The sequence below is a fragment of the Sycon ciliatum genome, chromosome 2 (genome assembly GCF_964019385.1).
Source record: "Sycon ciliatum chromosome 2, ocSycCili1.1, whole genome shotgun sequence".
NCBI lineage: Eukaryota > Metazoa > Porifera > Calcarea > Leucosolenida > Sycettidae > Sycon > Sycon ciliatum.
Genome location: NC_088644.1, coordinates 26,205,476 through 26,229,353, shown reverse-complemented (window position 1 = coordinate 26,229,353; position 23,878 = coordinate 26,205,476). Strand labels below are relative to the sequence as shown.

Below are 23,878 nucleotides of genomic sequence, written 5' to 3'. Positions count from 1 at the left end.
CTGGGTCCTGAAGGTTAGGCCTATTGTTAGTCTGAATAGTCCTGGCTACTATCCCGCTAAGTTCATTGACTTTCTACTGAACCTGTATGTACGTGAGGAAAGTACTGTTCTGGCCTGAACTACGGATTTCATCAACTTGGTAGAAGGTTTGCCTGTGCGGGACGATCATTTATTTTTGAGTATAAATGTGACCAGCCTTTACACCAACATCCCCAACGAGCTCGGTCACGTGGCATTGTCGTGGTATATCACACACAGGTATACAAGGTGGATGCCCCCGGCCCTTCGTACACGGTTAACAACAGCAGTGACTTCCTTGATGTCAGTCATTCGGAAGACTAACGGGTTCGTGTACGATAACGATTTGTTTCCGCAGATCCAAGGGACTGCCATGGGTTCGCCTGCAGCAGTGGTCTATGCCGACATTGTTATGCTGTATTTGGAGAAGCGGTACGTTTTGCCGATCTTAGAGGGGGAGGGTTTAGAGGTTCAGGTTAGAGGTTCAGGTTTATAGACACTTTATCAGTGACATTTTTGTTTCATTGCATGGTTGCGAAGGTCAAGTTCAGCGCGCTTTAGACAGGATTAATAAGTGTTCGGCCCTCGAGTTTGCGCATGAACTGGCACATGATGGCATTGATTTCCTGGACACCACAGTTTTCCGTAGTAGGGATACATGGCGGTGAAGCCTCATTTCTAGGTCACCAATCGTTTCCTGTATCTGCTTGTCGGTAGTAACCACCCCTGTAGTATGGGCAAAGGTGTGTTCACTGGGGAGTTGATCCGTATCCGTCGGTCTTCGACCCTTGACCACCACTACGAAGCTGCTGCCGAGCAGGCGAAGCAGACTTTCCGGGCCCGTGTATACAAGAGCTCCATCTTTCATCTTTCAGACCGTACACCAGGCATGCAAGGCCGGCACAGCTGGGGTGGCTGGGGCGGCTGAGGCCGCCCCACTTTTTTGGCCGTTTTTTTGTTCTTGTTTTTTTAGCACACTGCAACAAAGCGCGATGATCGCAGCTCAGCTCAAACGTGGCAAATAATGAAGAATCCTTGTGTATCAAGGTCAAGGTGTGTGTGTGTGTGTGTGTGTGTGTGTGTGTGTGTGTGTGTGTGTGTGCCTGTGTGTGTGTGTGTGTGTGTGTGTGCCTGTGTGTGTACGTGTGTGCCTGTGTGTGTACGTGCCTGTGTGTGTACGTGCCTGTGACGTGTACAGCCGGTGTGTGCACACCGCTAGCTAAACCGACCAACGGCTACGCCCAGGGCACAAACTATTCTGCTGGAGGCAGCGTCGTCTTCGGCTGAAATTCCGGATACAACCTGCAGGGAAGCATTGTGCGCATCTGCCAGATTGACGGTTCCTGGAGTGGGGCAGCTGCCTCATGTAATCGTAAGTTGAATTTCAAGAGAGCCAATATATCCCTCTTGTGTAGAGAAGCTTCAGGCTTGTAGGAAGGCAGATTCTGGTGGCGTTGATCTTTCCTATTTACAGAGCATGTAATAGTCTGGGTGTTACCTGCCACTTTTCATCATCACAAATGATGATCGTGCTTATCACAGGACCCAGGACCAGTCGGGCATCTCAGCCTGAGTCCTTAGGATATATGTTATACTTGTGGGTGTATGGTTAGGGTGTTTCACCGGGTAGAGGCGACGGTTTCAAATAGGACACAGGTTGCAAACCGGAACGGACTCAATATTCACTTTCTCTCTTGGTATTTTGATTAGAAAACATATGTCAGAGTGAGACTACGATGTGTTATACTCCGAGCCAAAATTTCATGGCTCTGCGATGACCAGACGCGCCATACCAAGCAGGTGAGTTTTTGACGTGTTGCTTCGCACTGCGACTTGAGTTTTACGACTTTCGAAAAATCAACTTCTTGTCGCAGGTAAACAGCGGCTCGCCTCTTGCCAATAAAGCACCGCATACCAATCAAAACTAATGGAAGCACACACAAGGCTTATTGTTACTCTGTACTGGCCGTCGTGGAGCGATAGCAATTGCCTAATTTCAGACCCAGAGTGAATTAGACGTGCACTCTAAAACGTGTCCGGTTTGGAGCCACCTCTGATTTGAACCTTTTTGAAGCGAAAAATTGGGCAACTTGGAGGCAATGGGTCAACACAAAGGAGTGGCTCAGTTCGATTGACTCTGGCCCCAGAGCAAACTTCAACATGCCAGTTTCCTTCCACAAACATATTTCGAGTGAAAAATCAACGCTGATGATCGGTTTGGGTCTATACAAATTTGGCTGTCAAGGCGTTCCGGTATCGAACCGTCTACTCTACCAGAACACTGAGTTGTTGGCATAAGCCGGTAACTTTTGTCGAGCCTGTTTTAGGCTACCACCTCCTCCAAATATGCTAATATCTCTTGACTGTACAAAAGATGTGCCGAGCAGACACTTTCTTCATCTCTTGACTGCTTTGTGTGTTGTGTGTATGGGTACGTGTATCCAGCCATTCAACTGCAGTGCCAGTCTGGCTACCTGCCCTGCCTGCGTTCCAGTGGCTGTATCCTGCCATCACAGCGCTGCGACGGTGTTTGGTACGACTGTGCTGATGGCTCTGATGCACAGTACTGCCCAGGCAAGGTCACACCAGCTCCAGGTAAGCACCAGCAGCAGCACTGATAGTAGTACCATGACTTCTATTATTATTACAGGGTGCGACAGAGCTCTCGGCCATTGAAGAAAATGTTGAGTCACCTCCACCACCACACTGCGCTATTTAGCCGACTAGACCCTCCTGCACACAACCATCACCACTGCGAGGACACTTCCGTAGACGATATTAATAAACTCCTTCAGACAGCTGTTTCGCTAATACATAGCTCATCAGTGAAGGTAGATATTGAATGATTAAAAATATAGACCAAACTGCTATTATATAGGGGGGTTTCCACATACAAAACTGGCACAGCTGAGGTGGTAACGCGGGAAAAGGAAAGTGTGAAGTACTGTTGACGCGCATTGGACATTCATGCAGCGTCGGATATTCGGCGCGGAAAATCAATCACTATTCAATGCAGAAATAAAGTGCCAGAATCAGAGTACTATGTAGCTAGTAGTGAGAGTCTGTGTACTAGTATTGCAGTTGTCCGAGCGCCATGAAGGCCTGCGAACGCACCTCACGACCCGCCGACGTCGACAGCCACAGCAGACCCTGGGGCATGACACTGTACTGCTCGCCCGTCGCGCCAAGACGCTTGGCAGTCACTAGGCTTCATGCCACCGATGTTGTCCGCAAGCTACCTTGTTATCTACCCATCACCCACTGCCGCTGACACGCTGGGAGACCCCGCGGAAATTCGCCCAGTATATCGTCGTCAGAGCTGTGTCGACGGTACAATAACGCTGGTAGAAACAAACAGTTGGTCGTATGGTATTGCGTCCTCCGGATTGTCCCTTGACTCGTCTTGTCCCTCTTCTTGCTCTGACGCTAATGACTTCTATTACAAGCAAAATGTAGAGCTACTGTTGACCGCTATTCACTGCTGTATTTATTTTATTACTTTGCATGGCCATGTTGAGGCAATCTTCGCATCAATTTCCTTTACACAATGCGGGTACTACAATGTATTCAAAACCAACGTCTGTGCCACGCACACATACGCAAACGTTTTAGGGATGAAACGAGTATATCGAATACTCGAGCTTGCTCAAAAATTCGAAAGGAGTGAGGACTCGCTTCGCAAAATACTCAAAGTATCTTATGCACAGTGTACTGTATGCTTGTACATCAAGCACGTCTGTTACTCTGACCAGTACTGATAACCCATGCAAGTGTGAAATTATTACTTGTCCCTACTTACCAACAAAAGACGTAGTTCAGACTATTTCCTGCACTAGGCTGCATGCAAGACTACATGTGTATCAGGTGTAATACGTTCAGTGTTACGAGAGTGTGTGCAGTACATTGTTTTATGTTGTCAGTAAAATACTCGTACTCGCTCGAATACTCGCTCGTTTTTTCAAAGAGTACTCAAGTCCTCAATTTTGGCACTCGTTTCACCCTAGGCCAAACATGCATGCACTGAATGCCTGTGCTCTGTGCACTCTGTGCTTGTGCAGGTCAAACCGACTGCCAGGTCCTGTCACCACCGGCACTGGGCTCAATGACCGTGAACGGCTTGATGTTCAGCAACACGACCACGTTTGTGTGCACATCTCCCTATGTCCTTATGGGCTCGGCCGTGCGTACTTGTGAAATCAACGGCCAGTGCCAGTGGAGCGGTGTGCAGCCAACTTGCGTCCGTAAGTACATGTACCAATGCTCGACTGGCTTGTATTATGCATTCCCGTTCATCACACCGCTCATACTGTCAAATGCTGCCTCTTCTCATTCACAATGGCATGGGTCACAGTAGATAGGCCTGGTGCAGGTATTGCCAGTTCCTTGCTTGCTGCAGTACAGTATGACATATTAACTTAGCTGGTAAGCAGTGCATGTGTGCATGGCAAGTGTTAATTTTGTCCATTGCTTCCCAACCCATGTGTAGTGACGACTGCTGCTCTGAGTGCGGCCAGTGACGAGCTAGTCAAGGACTCCGTCTCAGAACGCATGACACAAACGTGTAAGCCTAGTATTGCTGCATAATTAACCCTTTGCATGCTGAGCCCCTTTTCTCCAATCCACTGGCTTTCCAGCGGACTGACTCTCTTGGTGGAGTATGCACTCACAGCTCCGAACGAAATATATTCTCATTTCACTCCACCTTGATGGATTTTCATCATCCTGGGCTTGTTAGAAAGATCAGGACCAAGCGAATCCATCCTGGCAGCTTTCAGCTCCATAGACAAATCAGGGCCACTTCCTCGTCCTCTCCAAACTACTCTACCGTGCCTCGGAACGGCACAACAACTCAATTTCACATTCTTGTTCGGCTTCTTGCCTAAATTCAACAGATTTTCACAATTCAAACTGCGCTGCAAAGCTCAGATCCAAGCACTTCATTTGATGTCCATCACGCATGCGCCGTGCCAAAGGGAAATCCCCTGGCACGCTCCTCAACAAAAATAAGTCATGAACAAAACAATTCGCGTTCACTCTGGGCCGTGATTTCCGTGTTCATCTTGTCGCCGCTCAATAAATTCTTCCCCTGTCGCAAAGAAAGATGAGGTCAAGACCTTTCCAACGGTGTATTGATTGTCGGAATGCGTTTATGTTTACCGAAGTTACGAAAGATAGTACACTGGTCTATGCACTGCAATATATCGCGCGATTTTTTTGCGAGTTAACTCGTACGTAGTGGATCAGGTCATGCATAAAGTGCGAGTTAACTCGTACTCAGCACGCAAAGGGTTAAGAGCAATTTCTCCTACTGCTGACTGCTGAAAATGTTGTGTCCTTCACAACTAGTCTCTTTGTTCTAAGAAGTCTGCCTCTTTCATCGATTCGTGTTTACCTAGCTGCGTTACGCTATTAGTAGCCTATTACCTGTTGTGCACTGGGGCTGGCCTAAAAGCTGCTCGCTCAACAGTTGTGTTGCATGCATAGAGGGAGAGACGGCAAGCCGCCTCGGCATATTTGCGGATAGAGCTTTTATTAGAAAGGAAAAGGACATATGGATACGAGTTAAGAGTAACTGTCCACCACTGTAACTAGCTACTACAGTAAAAAAAAATGCAACAACTAGGCACAAAACTGACAGAGTGCTGAGACATTCGACGACCTGACTCCTAGCTTCAACACATCTCCGTAGCGCTAACCAACAGCCTTCCAACTTGGAAGGTTCAAGGTTAAAAGGAGAGACCAAAGAGGGGAAGGTAAGCGCAACGAAAATGAGCACAAGCTAGTAGTTGAAGCTACAGTCCCACAAGAACAAGAAATGTTGATTGTTACTGGACGATGACGAAACCAGTATTACCTTTCCCTCTTTGGTCTCTCCTTAACACTACGGAGATGTGTTGAAGCCAGGAGTCGGGTCGTCAAATGTTTTAGTGCCTGGTTGTTGCACTTTCTGACTGTATTTAGTATATAGTGACAGTTACTCTACACTCATATCCATACGTCCTTTTCCTTTCTACATTAATTTTATTATTGCCATATTGGCTCAACATCCGAGTTTCAAAGAGCTTTTAGTGGACGACTTAATCCATTTTCGGCAATGCTTACAACGATCCAATCAGTCATATTGTAGATCAGGCTATGCTGTGGGTAAGTATACTACTGGCCTTGTATGGCTTATTGTTTGCCAGCGAGTATTTAGCATCATCTACTAGTATTCACTCGTTTGACAGCCAAAGAGTATTTGTGTGGGAGGCTGGGAGTCTCGCACCTGACTTGGTCACGTTGTGCCTGAAGGTCACTAAGACGCGGCCATATACGGTGGAGCCGTCGCAGTTCCATCTACTGTCGACGAAACATGCCCGGTATTGGCTATTCCGGTACATGACAGCCCATGCCTGTAGCACCAAGCCTGTGTTCACGTTTGCCAAAGGGATCCACCTTACTTGGCCTTATTTAAATAAGATACTCTGTCACGCTCTCAACTGTTATCAGGTTAGCTCCCGCTCCATGCCCATTGTTGGAGCGACAGTCCTGGAATCCAGAGTTGCAAGTGAGGTGGTGATACGGCAAGCAGACGGTGGCAAAGTACGGCTTAAAAGCTCTACATCTGGCAAGTGGCCGGCATACCACCCCAATGGACATCGGAACAGTACACGTAGAGTAGCATCTCTACGTGACAGGGTATGACTATGAGCGCAAGTGAGTTCTTATGCTCTACTAATGTGCATTGATTCTGTGACTATAGTTGGTGTACAGATCTCATCACATGTGCCTTAGGTGGGATTTGCTATTGTCACTGGAAAATTCAGCCCTAACAAACAGTGTGATGAATGAATTTGACTCCAGGTATCTGCTTTTGGGAATGCCATGTATGCATGTCTGGCGTGCTGCTGCTATAATGTTGTGGCAGCAGCATTTTGGTGCGATGGACTGTTCTTGTAACGGTGTACCTACCCATTTGCTGTTGCCGGATGCCGTGTTTTGTCAGTTGTGCCTGTTTGAAGGTGCCAGGCCAGCTTGTGTTGGTGCGTTCCCGTTAAGTTGCCAGGGCACCATATTTGTAACGGCGTTCCCGTTTTGCTGCTGTGGGGCTGTGTTTGTATCGGTGTGTTCCCGTGGAAGTTGACGGGGCACCACGTTAGTGGATTGTGCCTGTTTGAAGTTGCCAGGCCAATCCTGTAACGCACACCCGTTTGCTGATAATTGGGGACATGTTTGTCCATTTTGCTCGAGATTCACATGGCTGCGCCAGTTGCCTTGTGCGGATTAGACTGTTATCTGGCACTAGTCTTGATCTGTTTTATTCAGATTCAGATCAGCTATTGTTCCTATACGAGAAAATCTGTGGGTGCACATCCAATTCATTTGCAGATTTGCGTGCTTCTCCAGCAACGGGCGTTTACATGGTACATGGTGTGTGGGCGTATGTGTGGTGTGTTCATGCTGTAGAGGCCAGTATTGCCAAGCACTGGGGACCTTTGGCAATCTGAAGAATGTTTTGTCCGAGAATCGATCCTTGGATCTGTGGCGTTGCAGTTGTGGTGCTCCCGACCCTCTTGCGCGATGGCCGCGGAGACTTGGCGAAAAGGTTCGAGACATACGGCATCTCAATATCTTCCACCACAATCAGTACATCAGCACCACCATCGAGTGTAGCGACATCAGCAATAGAAGACGCACATATCATTCACCCTTACGGCCTTAGCGAAGACCCGGGAATACCTGAGAAGATGTTAGCCGCAACTTTACTGGAAAAGTCGTCGGTGACAACGGCACTCCATATTTTAGCTGCATGCAGTTAGGTCTCTCAACAAGTGTACCCAAAGTTTTCAAGCTAATACACAAGCAAATTCACTAGGGGCCGAGTATATTTTCCTACACCTCTCCCTATTTGTTGTTGTTATTTCTGCATTCAAATTGTTTGTGTACCTGCTGTACATTTATTACAGTAGAGCCACGTATCCACGGCTGTTGTTTCCAAGGGGTCAGGCTCGTCAGTTATACAAAACCTTTCAGCAATCTGGCCTTAGGCTTGGTTCCTTGACTTCTTGTACCACCTTCTTAGATGAACATCCCACTGGATAGTGAGCAATACGTGTGTAGCAGAATCTGTATTCCAGAAAAGCAGAGACTTGAGTCTATTGACACTGCGTTTCTTTTTAAAACATTAATTGGCTGTGGTGTTCCTAGAGGTATACAACACGTACATTCCTGGGTCCCACGTTCTGTGACGCCCGACTGTATTCGTGGTGCCTCAACAACTTTAAATTGTGTGCACTCGGGAAAACCTGCCTGAGGCTGTGAGGCTGCAGAGTGTTGGCTGTGTTTTGCTTTAAAAAACCATCAGGTCTCCCCATATTTTCTAGTCTGGCCCTGAATTTTGCCACTCTGGTTTCAAAACCTAGTGTGGTGGTGGAAAGCCTAGCAGTGTTGTGTGTGCATGTGTGTATTTTGTACAGTGCGGGCCAGAGAAATCCAACCTCGTTAATAAAGTAGCGCGCCGCGTTCGAGAGCACAGACCGGTCCAGTATGTTTACTACTAAGTACTAGGGCTGCGTAGCGCCCGGTGCAATTTTATTCATAAGGTTGGATTTCTTTGGCCAGCACTGTAGTTAGAAGTAGGTCCTCTAAGGTCCTCTGTTTGTGCGCAATTGTGGTCACAGTGGCAGTAGTGGGTGAGGGGTAGACTCAGTTACTACGAAGATGGTGTATACAGTCATGTAGTTGAATGTTACTTCGGGCTTAGACCCAGAGGTTCTTGCAATGATGACCCCGGGTTTATGTACATGTATCATTCAGCTACCGTTGTCATAATGGCACTAGTTGATAGAACACCTGTATAAGTACAGGCTGTATATCTAGTATTTTCCAAAATAGCACTCCGTACTTCGAGGCTGCAGCCGTTTTGCATGCAACGTTGTATGTGTTGATCGGTTGACAGCATGTGACAAAGCCGAGGACACACTAGTGTATCAGGAGCACTGTTTTTTAACACAGTGCGTCCCCCGCCTTGTCATGTTAATTTATCAAACAAGGCTTACCTATACCAACATTATACATGTAGGGCTGTGCATGCTTTCAAAATTCTTCCTTGTTGAAGTAGAATACCGTGCTTGTGGGGGCTTTAGTAGTTCCTTTGCCAGATGTTCTATGCGTATCTCAATGACTTATCAGTTTCAGCACTCGGGCAAGGCACATTCGGGCCTACACATGTAGCCTTGAATTCTGGCTTGGAGGCATTATTTATCTATTTTCATGGCTGCTAGGTTCATCCTTAGTTAAGAGTTATTTCTCCGTGATTCGCTGATGAGTCCACAAAGGACGAAACAGCTAGACAGTACTAGTGCTGTCCCCAGATCGTGTATTCTAAATCCATAATAGTTAATACTGACGCTCAATCTCCAGACAGCTGTTTCAGCCTTTTTAGGTCCCATCAGTGGAGCTCAGAGCGGGAGGTTAAACAAATGACAATACGGTCTATATGAAATGAACAAAAAAAGCTATTTGAAAATGGCTCAAAGCATCAAAGTCAGCGAGCTATCTGCAAGACACGCACAAAGAGAGCTTTGCACGAAGGCAGATACATATTACATATACCTTTGACACTAACCAAAAAGAGTGCTCAATCAAGTCAACGCAAGGCAGCGTAATGCGGTGATCGAGTCTATAAAAAGCTATAGTGACATGTAGCCAGGCTCCCAGCACAATACGCTGACTTGCATCATGCTAAAATCGTTCACACAAATCTCTTATAATAATTATTATATAGATTGCAGGATAGGGTGGTTGCACCAGGAAGTGCTGTCTCTGCGATAGTGGGACCAGCCAAGATTGCAGTACAGTCGTCCACCATCAATCCAGCACTTCATTGGCCCACGCCCTCGATATACCAGCATGATTTCCGGAGTTATTACCATTCATCGACACATGCCCCCCCCCCCCCCAGTTCTTCGGCACCTGACCCGAGGTCTATTAGGGCCGCACTACTTTGTAGCAGTCATACTATAGTACTAGAACTGGATGCACGTGATATCCACTGGAGCTGGCGCTGGCCATGAGCTGACCCACCGCCGTGCCTCCCAGTGTCAATTTTGCTTATGTGATCCTACCACAATCTGGAACATTATCAGTACTCGCCTCTGTTGACTTGCCAGCACTAGTTCTGGTGGATCCGGGCATGTTTCTGCCTTCTCTTAAGCATGTATTCTCCTGCAGGTGCATCTTTCACCTCCTTCTAATGCGCGAGCACATTTTCTGTGGAGATTCAACGACACATACACCAGAAAATACAGAACGGAACAGTGGCTGCCAATGCGACACAAGTACCACATAGACCTAAAAACACATAAGTACCCTGGGAGTTAGATGCATTTACGGGCAGTATGCCAGGATTTGCGCAGCTAATTTAAAATCAGATTAGCAATGCTGTGTGCTACCTAGGCGGCATATTGGACTCAAAAACCAACCGATTGTGGTCCAACCCAACCGACGGCGTTGTCGGTGGGTTCCGATTGGCAGGTGTTGGATGGACGTATGATCCATGCGTCCCCACAAGCAATGAGAAGTTAACAATGCCAAGGATATAATATCGCGGACAGCAGTACAATGAAACTGGGCCATTCATTATCAGCAATATCAGGGGTATATCCCATCCGATAAGACGTACAGCTCGGGTATGGCGGACTTTACAGCAGGTCCCGACATAGCTTGCCCCGTGCCCTTTACCACTCTTGGGCCAAAACTGCTGTACAATATTCGAGAGGGTCTAGCCTAGTGAGTGTGAACAGAACCTAGCAAACCATATCTCCAAGTGATTCACATGTTGGTATATTCTCCGTTATCATACATCAATTCCGAGCAATTTGACACCCGAATATTCTCGCACCACTACTGCTGAAGTATTGACCACAAACCATGTTCCATTTGACTTACAAACGGAACTTGCAAAAGGCATGAGAGCACTGGAATCTGTAAAGACTCTCGCATTATTAGTAGGGCTGAAACGATCATTCAATAACTCTTAACGATCAACCAATATCATTAACGATTGATATACACTCGGACGTCTCTTATCCGGGCACCTTGGGACCGGGCACTGCCCGTATCTCAGATTTGCCCGTATCTCAGAATAACTCACCTACCATGTATGATATCATTTTTTGAAGAAGTTTATTTGGCACGTATTGCACATGTTGAGGATACAAAGGGAACCCATTGATAAAAATGTGTGGATTACATAGGTTGGCAGTGAAACATAAGCACTTCCACACACGGAAAAAAGTTCAAAAAACCCAAATTCGAAGCATTTGTGCTATAGGCCCTCAAGCTGAAGGTGCCCGGTAGAGAGACGTGCCCGTATCTGAGGCGTCCGGATAAGAGGCGTTTGAGTGTATTGGTTTTATCGATTCTTGTCGGCTCTACCCGTGTACCTCGAACACCAGTTTATGAAAAAATTCCACGATACTTTTGCTACGTTAGAAATTTGTGGCACCGCACTGTTGACATCTGTAGACATCTGGCTGGTTTATCAACATGTTCTAGAGAATTTCATGTTGTTTCTAGAGGGAAGAATCTTGTCATTACCCTCCAGCAACTGCTCTTATCTCTGACCTTTCCCGCAAATGAACTGAAAAGACAAAGAGTGCTCTCTTCCGATCTCTTTCAAAGCCACAAATCAATTTTACTGCGCTTGAAAGTACATGATTGTACTCATATTCACTATCGGATGGAGTGCAAGGGCTGGAATACTGTCACTCATATACATGCATAAAAAATTTTTAGCACTCGTTTTGAACACTAACGATTATCGATTGCACTCTTAACGATCGATATGCGAGTTATCGGTATAATTGTTTCAGCCCTAATTATTAGCCACCATACATACCTTTCGGGAAGTCGTGTTGGAAGCAGAATGCTCGGAGAGCAGAGCTGAGTGAGATCTGCATACAGTAACACAGCGACAATGAATCACATGAACAGAAGGAAGCAGTCGTATCCGTACACATCTGAATATGCGCTTATGGGAGGAAAATCCGTGCGACAAAAGAGGACCGTGTTATGCAGGTGTATGTCTTACCCGGGTACGTACTAAGTGAGCTCCACCGTACGTATATAATTGTATTGCAATTGAATCACTTGACTGACTGGAGCCAAAAATATCAATTGGCACTTACTCCGGTTACCCGAATGTTTCGGTACCACTATCATTAGGTTTGTTGCAATCGAACCAAGTCATAGTTGAGTCATTTTCAATGCGTTAGGTGTTACCTGACATGCCCACTGCATCAGCCGCTATGTCATATTCCACCAGGCATGCACCAAACCAGGCGCAGTGCGCACACTGATGATGGTGGTTGTCACACAACGAGCAGTAGTAAAAGTGAAAGGACTTTTTGCATGTGATTTTGTTGTAATTTGTGCCAGTCGAATTGTCTCAGTGTAACTAGTTTATCGTTAGCTTACTAGTTTGTTTATACAAAAGAGAAAGACCAAGGAACTACAAGTTACGCTATACTGTCCACTAACACCACCAGTTACTAAACAATCAGCTCATGCGATAGCATTGCACGACACTGAACAGCTCTAGCACATCTTGGATGCGCATTCCAACAGCCTTGTGGACGACGACCGTCACTGGAGAATCGGTCCGTCGCTCCACCAGCCCGGCGGCACAGTGGACAGTGCCTTGGGGGTGTCAGGCATGGATCAGGCTGATAAGGACGTGGTGGAGACGGAAATGATGTTTGCAAGGAAGAGTGATGATATGCGTATGTGCTCTCCGCCAGTTGTTGAAGCAACAGTCCGGCAGTGGAAAGTCGGCAAGGTTAAAATAAGTGACCAACTGGGTGAAAGTACACCAAATGTGGCCCATCTCTTGAATGGTGCGGACCACGGCAAGGACCTGAAGTTGAAGGTCGTCAATGGCAACACCGCATGGTCGACGTCAATGGGAACATCAAGCCATCAAGTTGGTGGAATTATGGAATGTCTGTCGCAGGCTGCAGCGACAGGGTAACATGCTCAGGGAAGAGTACAGCGACGATGATCAGCTGTGTCTTGCACGCAGTCGTGTTGATCGTGGCGTGCAGAACAACAGAGTCAGTTGCGGTATTCGTACATTTGTCTGTTTAGGATTTTAATCCCCAGGAAGTCCTTTGGTGAGGAGTGATGTCACGCAACGAGCAGTAGTCAAAGTGAAAGGACTTCTTGCATGTGATTTTGTTGTAATTTTGTAAGGTGTGGTGACAGAACTTTCAGCTGGTAGTGGGTGATGGGCTGGCGGTGTGACAACAATTACGGGCTTGACGAACGACATAATTATGGCGAGTCGATCTTTGGCCAGTTGCTGAGTTGGAGATCGTCACCGTAGACCCAGAGATCTGGTCCACGGTCCAGGGGTTGGGATCCCACTGTGGTGAGAGCTTGTGTGCCTGCTCATTGCGGCGTAAGACGCGCTTACCAGGAGTGAGGATGGGGGCGTTTGACCGGCGGGTGGCATTGGCAGCATCGCACTGGGATTGGCGGAATTGCTGGTCACGGTGGGCAGCTGAAGACAAGTCTGGTGCGGCTGCCGTAATGCAGGGTATGCTGTCGCGGATGGGGCGACCAAACATGAGTGTTGCCGGTGCCTCGTGAGTGGCAGGGTGTGGCGTGGTGCGGTACGCTAGGAGCCATTGGTCTAATGCAACATTGATGTCTTCGCCAGCTAGTTTGGCAGTTCGCAGAACTTTGCCAATGGTACGGTTGAGGCACTCGACTGCTCCGTTTGCTTGTGGCCACAAAGGAGGGGTGTGGCGGTGCTGGATAGCGTGTTGCGCGAGGAAATCAGCAAAAGCCGAAGAACGGAACTGAGGACTGTTGTCCGAGACTAGCTCTTCGGGCAAGCCGTACATGGATAATGTAGAGCGCAGAGCTTTAACAACACCGGCCGTAGTGGGTGTCGTGCTGAACACGTTGATGACCGGGTAGCGAGTCAACTGGTCGATAGTGGCAAGCAGGTGCTGACCGTTTGGCATGGGTCCATACAAATCGACGAAGACTCGTTGCCACGGCTTGGTGGACGGTGGTGTGGGCACGGACTCCCGGACGTAGCGGTGTCATTGAGAGAGTTGCTTGGCACGGAATACATTGCCGGCAGAGTGCTTCGGCTTCAGTAGCCATGTTGGGCCACCAAACCTTGCTGTTGAGCCGTTGCTTGGTGCGGACAATCTTGGTGGCCCGCATGTGTAAGCTGCAGGGTAAGCCGTTGGAGGGCCGTGGGAATGACGAGACGGTCGTTGCGGAGTAGTACACCGTCACTCTCAGACAGTCCATGGCGGAGGGCAAAGTACGGGCGGACCGTGGTGTGGTTGGAATCCCAGCGGCCAGATTGCAGAGAGGAAAGGATGGCTTGCAGTGTGGTGTCTGCGGTGGTGGCGTCTGCAATCTCCTTCAGAGCCAACGCATTCGGCTTAGCTGCTGTAGCTAGGGCATGTATGTACGTAGTGTCTTCCTGTGCACCGATGTTTGGCAAGTCGGGATGAGGCTGCGGATTGCGACTGACGACGTCGGCCGGGTTTTCTGGGCCAGGCTTGTACTGGAGCTGGAAGCTGAGATCCTGCAGGCGGAGGACCATGCGCTCAATTCGTGGCGGAGGTCTCGATCCGACGGCCATGAGTTGCAGGAGCGGCTTGTGGTCGGTGACAACGGTGAACTGTGGATCACCTTGTCAAGTAGTGGTGAAAGCGAAGGCAGCCAAACTTGACACCCAATGCTTCCCGTTCAGTTTAAGAATATTGCTGCTCGACGCCGGAGAGTGCATGGCTGGCGAATGCTACAGGTGCATCGTGGCCGTTGTCTTGGCGTTGACACAGGATTGCGCCGAGGCCGGTGGGCGATGCGTCGACATACAGTGATGTGTATCGCTTGCGGTCAAAGTATTGCAGCATGCAGTCTTCGGCGATGGTCTTCTTCAGTGCATCAAATGATTGCTGCTCAACATCAGTTCAACGCCAAACAGTACCTTTCTTAGTGAGAGCAGGGAGTGGCGTGGTGAGATCGGCCATGTTACGAATGTAACGGCGGAGGAAGTTGGTGAGACCCAGGAAACTCTGTATGTCGCTGACGCAAGATGGCGTAGAGAATGTAGCCACAGACTGCTGGTGGCTGGGAGAGGCGCGGATGCCCTTGTCGGAGTAGACGCTAGCCATGAACTTGAGCCGAGGCTTGAGGATGTGACATTTCAATGATTTGTGACATTTGGCTCGGTTGAGTGTAACATTGTGATCTTGGAGCCGCTGGAGGCAGGCGGCGAGTCGTCGGTTGTGCTCTTCGACGCTCTTACCGAAGTAGAAGATGTTGTCATGGACGTTCTTCACACCGTCGAGGCCAGCGAGCCATGGCGTCCAGTGTGCGCTGTAGGATCTCGGATGCGGACGATACGCCCATGGGCAGACGTTTACAGTGCAAAACTGCGTAGCGACGTGACTCAGGGTGGTCTGGCTCTCCACAGCGGTAGCAGAGCGAAGTGCTGGATTCCCGCTGGCCTGGAGCGCGAGTGGCGACTGGGGCAGGTGGCTGGTGGTACGAGTTTGCAGCTGGATGTGGCGAAGACTGCATCGGTCGACGCGGCGGAGTTGAAACAGTAGCAGGAGGCGGCTGTGTCCTTTTGTAGAACGGTGGCTGATGACGGAGGGCATTGATCGAGTTTTGTGTGCGCCGGAACGCCGTCGTCTGTTCCACTGACGCTTCAAATGCTCTGGCGGCCTTGAGCGCCTTGGCGAGATCAAGGGACGCAGTCTCCAGCAGTTTTCTGCGGAGTGGATCGGACGTGCATCCTGCCACAATTTGATCACAGAGAGCCACGTTCTTCTGGGCATCGTCGGCGAAGCTGCAGGTCGTTGCCGATGCCAGCAAACGAGTATAAAACGTGTCCAACGTTTCGCCAGGCTGCTGGGTGACCTGCCGGAAGTGGAAGCGGGCCATGCTGGGGCTCTGCTTCGACTGAAAGTAGTCGGCGGCGGCGGTTATGAGGCCGTCGAGATCGTTGCCAGTGTTGGCTAACGTAGGGACGAGCTGCTGGATGTCCTTGCCGGCCACATACTGGAAAGTGTCTCTCTGGCGAGTGTCATCCGAGATGCCGGCTGCTGCGACATAGATTTGGAAACACCGTTCCCAGGCAGGAAAATGGGCAGCAGCGTCGTAGACACTGCTGTAGATCGGGAATGGCTCCGGAGGTGGTAGTGACAGTAGGGACATGGCGAGGATCAGGCGTTTGCTCGCAGCGCCAATGTAATGTTGTTCTCTTGCTGTATTCCAAACAACAACTAACTCGGAGCTCCGGAAAGCTCCGCAATAGTGAGGTTTTGCATTCCGAATTTCGGCTCGGCGTTCTTTGGTCATTTGTCGAACATCAAAATGTCGAATTTTCGCACCGACGTTTGTTTTGCAAGTCGAAAATGATGTGTTTTGATTTCGTGAGCCCCAGCATCAGCAATGTCCTGTCCCGTGCTCCTTTTCTTGCTGATTCCGACAAACTTTGATCGCGCCCAAAGAGTCGAGGGCCAAACCTGCCTCCTCAGTCGCCTCAGAAAAACCAACTCCATGGCTAAGTCAAATTTTATGGGTATCGCCATAGTCTTTTCAGCCACACAGATGACGGTGAGGACACTCCAGGCGAAAGAGAGTAGACAGGCAGTGGAGAGGAGCAATCAGAGGTAGCTGACGATGCTGATGTCGTCAAAGACGCCTGCGAAGCCATGCCAAGATAAGAAACCTCTTTGAATAAATCACGCGCTAGCGCTCTTCCACAAGAAAATTCATCCGAAAAATATGTTCGGCAAAGTGAGCTTTTTCCGAACAAACATGCCGCATCTTCGTGTGCATTTTCGACCTCGCTCCCGCGTGCCGAATCTTTTGCCGAATTTCGGAATGCAAAACCTCACTAATATGATGCCAACAGAATGTAATGGTGTGCGTGCATGCGTACAGAGTCGGTGCGTACCGACTGTCAGCACAGGTGTGGAAAGCAGCATATGTAAATGGATAGGAGCACAAACGGTGCCGCGTGCATATATGTGTCGGTAGAGCATGAGACTCTTAATCTCAGGGTCGTGGGTTTGAGCCCCACGTTGGGCGCCAAATGTCGTCTCGGTTGGAGAACGAGCTGCCTCTACTATACCCTCGCCACGCCACACATCAAACGGACTAGTCAAGTGGTTTTTCTCTAGAGCTAGAGAGAGAGAGCTATTCATTACTACACTTCAGGAGACGACGGGAGAACTGACAGCTGACATGGCGAAAGGAAACATGATATCGGAAAGTGGTGCCCTCATCAGCACAAAAAGTGGCGTACTCGATATCATATCAGCACAAAAAGGTGCACGTGTCAGCAATACAACAAAGCAGCGCAGCAGCATGTACGGGTCAGCAGCACAGAGACACAAATACAGCAGCAGGTACGACAAAGAGACAACACGTGCAGCCACATGTACAACATATGGGGTGACAGTCCATATATGTACGTGTGAACACTACACACGATGAGAACATGCAAAGTATGGAGACCCAGACTGTGTGGTCAGCAGGACACAGCCCGTACAGGATGGAACAGACAACTAAACGTAATATAGCACCACGTACCGGCGGACTAGTCGACGCTGATGGGAGAAGTGGCACCCCTGAGGCAGCTACGGATGCTAGAACTCTACAGCCAGACCAACACCAATATAAAACAAAAGGGTACACCACACCAGGAAGCAAGTCAAATAAAGATGTGTGAACAACGGCCACACACCAGGGAAAAGCATACAGAACAAAAACTCAATTACCGACACCATAGACACTGCAAAATCCAAACAGGAGGAAAATACTAACTCCCTGAGGACACTGAGCATGAGGCAAACGAGCAAGCAACCTCTTGCCGATGTTCCACCGTGTAACAACAACCGCGCTGGCCACCGGACTGTATGGTAGGGGTATTACACCTGGACCTCAAGACCAACGGGCGAAGGACATCAGGCCGGGCCCAGGTAAATACAATGAGGAGCACTGTATACAACTACAGAAATAACCCAAACCCATGCCAATTTGACCAACATACCTTCCCTGCGCATCCATTCCTAGTGTAATGGTCTGAAAGATGAAAGATGGAGCGCTTGTATACACGGGCCCGGAAAGCCTGCTTCGGCCGCTCGGCAGCAGCTTCGTAGTGGTGGTCAAGGGTCGAAGACCGACGGATACGGATCAACTCCCCAGTGAACACACCTTTGCCCATACTACAGGGGTGGTTACTACCGACAAGCAGATACAGGAAACGATTGGTGAACTTGAAATGAGGCTTCACCGCCATGTATCCCTTACTACGGAAAACTGTGGTGTCCAGGAAATCAATGCCATCATGTGCCAGTTCATGAGAAAACTTGAGGGCCGAACACTTATTAATCCAATCTAAAGTGCGCTGAACTTGACCTTCGCAACCATGCAATGATAAAGCGTCTATAAACCTGAACCTCTAAACCCTCCCCCTCTAAGATCGGCAAAACGTACCGCTTCTCCAAATACAGCATAACAATGTCGGCATAGACCACTGCTGCAGGCGAACCCATGGCAGTCCCTTGGATCTGCCGAAACACATCGTTACCATACACGAACTCATTTTTCTTCCGAATGACTGACATCAAGGAAGTCACTGCTGTTATTAACCATGTACGAAGGGCGAGGGGCATCCACCTTGTACACCTGTGTGTGATATACCACGACAACCGAGCTCGTTGGGGATGTTGGTGTAGTAAAGGCTGGTCACATCTATACTCAATTATAAATGATCGTCCCGCACAGGCAAACCTTCTACCAAGTTGATGAAATCCGCAATTGAGGTCAGAACAGTACTTTCCTCACATACATACGGGTTCAGTAGAAAGTCAGTGAACTCAGCGGGATAGTAGCCAGGACTATTTAGATTAACAATAGGCCTAACCTTCAGGACCCAGGGCTTATGTGTTTTGAGAAGTCTCCTGAAAACGGGCATGCGCCCCCGGTGCGACTAAGAACAGTGACATAATATTAGTGGGCATACGATGCTCAATGCGATGCCTAGTCATGGCGAGTAAACAATTGACTCGGGTCGCTCACACGAAGTCTCAACACAGCCTTGAGCCTGTTGGTTGCCATCGGCAGTCTAGCCGCATGCTCATCTAGCCCCTCAGGAAAAAAACAGTCATTTATAATGTTTGGCATTGTGATGCTGGGCACGACCTATATCATCATAGTGAGATCAGTCCAGGACTACTATCACAATAGACTGCCTTTGCATATGCCTGAGTCCGATCGCGTTCTAGCTCCCAAACTATGTGCTGCATGTGTACACTCCGCCTATGGTTAGTCTACTCCAGAACAACGCCTGGAGAGGTTCATTGGGGGCATGATGTCCCCCCACCCCATCCCCCCCTGCACCTGAAGTACCGGTATTGCCCCCCCCCCCCTCCCCAAACAAATTACAGGACACAGGTGGAGCACTGGGGAGCACGTAGCAGTAGGCAAAGTTGACGATGCCAGTGCAGACACGGCCTGACCTCGGTCACCACACTGACACCGTATAGTCTCCAAGGGACATAGCTACCAGAGAACACACAGAATGCGAGTATATAGTGCTATCTCGGTGGATAGACAACCCCCTATACACAAAATATCTACTGATAGAGTTCTGTGTAGACCCTATGTGCAGATATGTGTGGATGAGTACTGGTAAACGGACAGCTAACCCTAGTCTAAGTAAAATAAAGGTAGAATGTAGAGCCTGGGCAAAAAAATAAGTAAATAAAAATATTGACTAGTTTTAGGGAAAGACACAAACGGGAAAAGTCTGAAGAAAAAATTGACTGTCACCAAAAAAATAATAATAGCTACACATACGAGGGAACTCGGATGGAGAGCCAAGGATTAAAATTGAAAAAGAGGACCATCAGTTTACGAGTTATCCGTTTTGTCCAACACTTACGGATATAAACGTGATGCAGCTAAGCATCAGGTCGTTGAATGTCAGGATCTCATCAGTCAGTTTTTGTGCTAATTGTTGCACATTTTTGACTCAGCAGTATTCTGCATATAACCGTTAGTGTTGGACAAAACGGATAACTTGTAAACATGAGGGAACACTCATTCTTACCCAAGTCCCAACGTCAGCACTCGGCGCTGCTCCGAACCAAGAGGGACACTGGAGAGATCGTCCATCAGCTCCTCTCTTGTCCTGCGATCAAATCGCCTAATGCTAAAACACAAGAAGATAGGAAAGGCAAGTAGAATAAATAAATCAATAAAGTAATACACAACAAAACAAGTTTGAACAGCTGCAAACGTAATGGACGATCCGAACAAGACCAATGATATACCTAGCAATAAGTGTGCAGAGTGTGCAGCCCAAGGATAATCATCCCACGGCAAAGTTTATTGTTTAGGGCATAGACTCACAGTAACAGGCTCACCTTTGCTGCATCTCACACCGCTTCACACGGTAATCTACTGTATCACCATGGTAATTTCTGTTGCACATTGCTGCTTGTTTAACAAAAGGCAGAAAACACACCGAATTTCCAGGAATTACCATGGTGATACGGTACTTTAGCTTGAACCTATTGTATGACGGGTTTTCTATGATTCATAATGACCCAGAGAGAAACTAAACCGGTATCGAATTCCAGTCAGCGACGCAATTCTTCTGAGGTGTAAAGTGACTTCAGGAATATGTTGCAGAAAACTGCGATGCATGCTGATTATTTACTGTGCCCTATTGTGCACCATATACCTGGTGGGTTACTCAGGGATGAAGTAGATGCACACAAGTACCGTGCATCACGGCACAGGTTAGGTTCGCAACTAGCTGCTACAGTGTACTTGTGGTCCGAACTTGCACTCTACTCAGCTCTGCATACGCAAAGAGTGCTGGTGCCGAAATGAACCAGAAGGGTGCTGAGGGGGACGCAACAACACTGACTCTGTATACCCATGTACACAGATATGATAGGGTATGCAGTACCTGCTCTAAGATTTAACACAAACCGGGTACACGTCTACCTGGCACAACTCCTGCAACACTGGGCCAGAGCCAGATGCGTTCAAGTGCGGCTACTGTGTCAGGGAGTCGTAAACTTACTTTCGACTTCCTGATGTACATGATTGTACATGTACATGTATCAACGTACTCGCACTGGGCACTCTGGCCGCACGCATCTGCACGCGTATGCAGCCTGTCAGTGGCGGTATACCCTCGAAGTATAAAAAAGTATAGTACTCGACAGGACTTCCGACCGGGTCGCAGGTAACCCAGTGTTCTTTTTCCAAAAGGTCCAAGTACTCACAAACAGGGCCACTGACCTGGCTCTGGAGCAGACACTGGTAATCTAGGTCCAAGTTTGCTCGATTATGTTCTGACGCTTCATGTGCTTTCATAGCCAAGGTTTCTCACTTTCTTCGCAAGCTCTTTTAGTCTTGAGAGTTGACAACTGCTTATGGTTGTGTTGGCAGAAAACATGTCAGCTAATCTGACAACCGTCCAACCCCATTTTACTGGTAAGTAGTCAGCGAGTGGCTTTGATGGGGCCATACTATATTTGTGCTTCCTTTTTGAAAACACATTCTCGCTCGAAGGGTTTCTAAACTTTATCCCTGCGCTCATTGATGGAGTTCATCGATGGAGTTGCCAGCGGCACTCTACAGAAGAACAATGTTGTCAAGTTTTTTTATGAAAAATTGTCAAACATTTTCAAATTGCTATAAGTTTGGTTAGGGCCGGGTTCCACTGCGGCTCCGCAGCTCCGCTGCTCCACGGTACTTGGCTGCATGCAGCAGAGCGGCGTGGTTCCAGTGACACTCGCCATTCACGATACCGCGATCGTGCTCGACGATTTTTGATGACATTTAGCCTGCCTGCGCACGCGTGAAATCCAAAAAAATCCTCGTGTTCTGGCCTGTGCAACGAATTAAAATTCCCCCGAATAAAACAATTAAGTGCGGGAAACAATGCAAGCCGTGACCGCGGCTTGCATTTTTTTGTATCAAGCAGCGAAGCGAAAGCTGGTGATGAGCCGCGGCCTCGCTGGACCAGCTCGTAATGATGACGTTTCATGCCGTGGATGATGTGCGGCGGAGCGGCAGTGGAACCCAGCCCTTAGGCAAAGGAAATTTGTCATGAATTTGTTTATGCTGCATAGATGGAGAGCTGCACACTCTGGCTTATGGACTCTCGCCTACAGTGTAGTCGTACTGCTAGTGTACTGGCATTACAGAAGACACGAAAAACGAGAACATAATTATGGCGAGAAAGTAATTACTGGCTAAGAATTGCCCTAAGACTTACCGCTTCTCAGTGCTCCATACCAGGAAGTAGTGCAATACCTACTCCCTGCTCCATACGAGTGTTTTCTCCTCATTCTCTGCATCCTTTACCCCAGGAGTCTCGTCCATTTAGCGGCTCAAATGCTTGAGCTCCGGATAGCGGAAAATAGCTCGTCGTCCATTAGCGGCTCTAATAGTACCTGGTCTGAAGTGTCGCAGTCTAGCAACTATGATTTTTTCCAGTAGGGTAAGGGTTGCAAACCCAAAGAGACCCTAAGCTTCGTCTATCAAACAAAACAATTGCCCTAAAAAATGGAAGAGGAAAAGAGTGAGCGAGCTGGTCTGAGCGCGCTACTTTTCAAAAAATAGAAGCTGAAAGCCATCAAAGTCAAAGCATTCTGGCTAGCGCGTTTGTGTATGTCACGAGCGCTAGCGCGCTAGTCGCAGCAAACGCTCGCAGGCCAGAGTTAGCGCTATTTGGGCTGTTTGCCGCACGCGGCAGCTGGATGGATCACGTGATCCAAGCTGACAAATAAGGTCCGATGGTTCAGCTACATTGAGCCACAAGCATCTCGTCCACGTGCGTAGATGCGTGCGCATCACTCAGCTGATCAGGCCGGCGCGCGCTAGCGCCAGATCTAGCGCTAGGCCGACGTAGCTACTGCCTACCGCGTATACCGGTATACGGTAGTGCTAGTAGACCCAGGTACTCGAAGTCCGTACACTTTTACAGTGTGTGTTTGTCGAGCTGAAACTCACACTAGCATTAGCAATGATCACTTGCCAGAATCCTGCTCGTGGATGGAAGGTATCTTGTCCAAGTTTGTTCTGAGGCCAGGCTCGATTGAACCAGGCCATCTTTCGATCCGATCTGTTTCCCTGGAGTTCGCTGATTTTTCATATCAAATTTTTGTGTCGCGGAGGGTACTCTAAGTCCGTACTGATCAGAGGTGACTCGAAATACACACATATTTCTGCTAATTGCTAACTTGCAATCCCTCGGTTACGACGAAAGCACCGAAGGGATATGTTTGGCATGTGCCTCCACCAGTATTTCTTGCAAAAGCGTAGTTTGTTGCCGAACTGCAAGCTGTTTTAGTCGGCTCAGAGAAGAAGCAGCTGCGCTGTGAAAACCGCGGGAAAACAGTGGTGGAGATGCCAGGAGTGTCAACCTTTCTGCAAGAATTGGTGGTTCTCTGTAAATTCTTCTCCTCTGGCCATTGTCAGCTCTAAGCTGGCTCTTGATGATTGAGTGAAGGTCTGTTTGACGCTGTGTCCGTTCGAAATCGGTCTTGGCAAAGTTGATTTTTGCATGAAATGTAACCCAATTTGTATTTCGTATGGGCACTCGAAAACCCACTCGCGCGTGATCGCGTGGTATGGGACTTCTGCTTATCGTAGATCCCTGAAAATTGCTACGCGAGGAGAACATACCACACTGTCCCCTCGATAAAATATTTGAGTCGAATACAATAACAGAACATGAAATTATGGGCGTACGAACTTAGGATACCATGTACGGACTTCGAGCACCTGGGTCTACTACTGTACTACT

The 23,878-nt window shown here is 48.4% G+C and overlaps 2 protein-coding genes across 7 annotated transcripts; one reads left to right on the top strand and one right to left on the bottom strand.

Annotated features, from left to right (window-relative positions):
* The first annotated feature begins 1,604 nt into the window (after positions 1-1,604).
* LOC135810466 (uncharacterized) lies at positions 1,605-8,269 on the top strand. Its single transcript, XM_065323956.1, has 5 exons — positions 1,605-1,626; positions 2,464-2,613; positions 4,077-4,259; positions 4,505-4,579; positions 7,467-8,269. The coding sequence occupies exons 1-5, from the start codon at positions 1,605-1,607 to the stop codon at positions 7,718-7,720; spliced, it is 684 nt and encodes a 227-aa protein (XP_065180028.1). The 3' UTR covers positions 7,721-8,269.
* Positions 8,270-10,102: 1,833 nt separating this feature from the next.
* LOC135809403 (uncharacterized) lies at positions 10,103-22,890 on the bottom strand. 6 transcript variants are annotated; one of them, XR_010552191.1, is made up of 7 exons: positions 22,346-22,890; positions 20,475-20,544; positions 20,159-20,260; positions 18,541-18,614; positions 17,635-17,698; positions 11,900-11,954; positions 10,103-10,269 (listed from the first exon to the last, which is right to left on the bottom strand). XR_010552191.1 is itself a non-coding variant. In XM_065322744.1 (6 exons), the coding sequence occupies exons 1-6, from the start codon at positions 22,425-22,427 to the stop codon at positions 10,250-10,252; spliced, it is 393 nt and encodes a 130-aa protein (XP_065178816.1). In that variant the 5' UTR covers positions 22,428-22,890; the 3' UTR covers positions 10,103-10,249. The 6 variants fall into 6 exon arrangements, 3 of the variants coding, with proteins under 3 accessions (XP_065178816.1, XP_065178817.1, XP_065178818.1); XR_010552192.1 differs by lacking the exon at positions 11,900-11,954; XM_065322744.1 differs by lacking the exon at positions 18,541-18,614.
* Between the last annotated feature and the right edge of the window lie 988 nt (positions 22,891-23,878).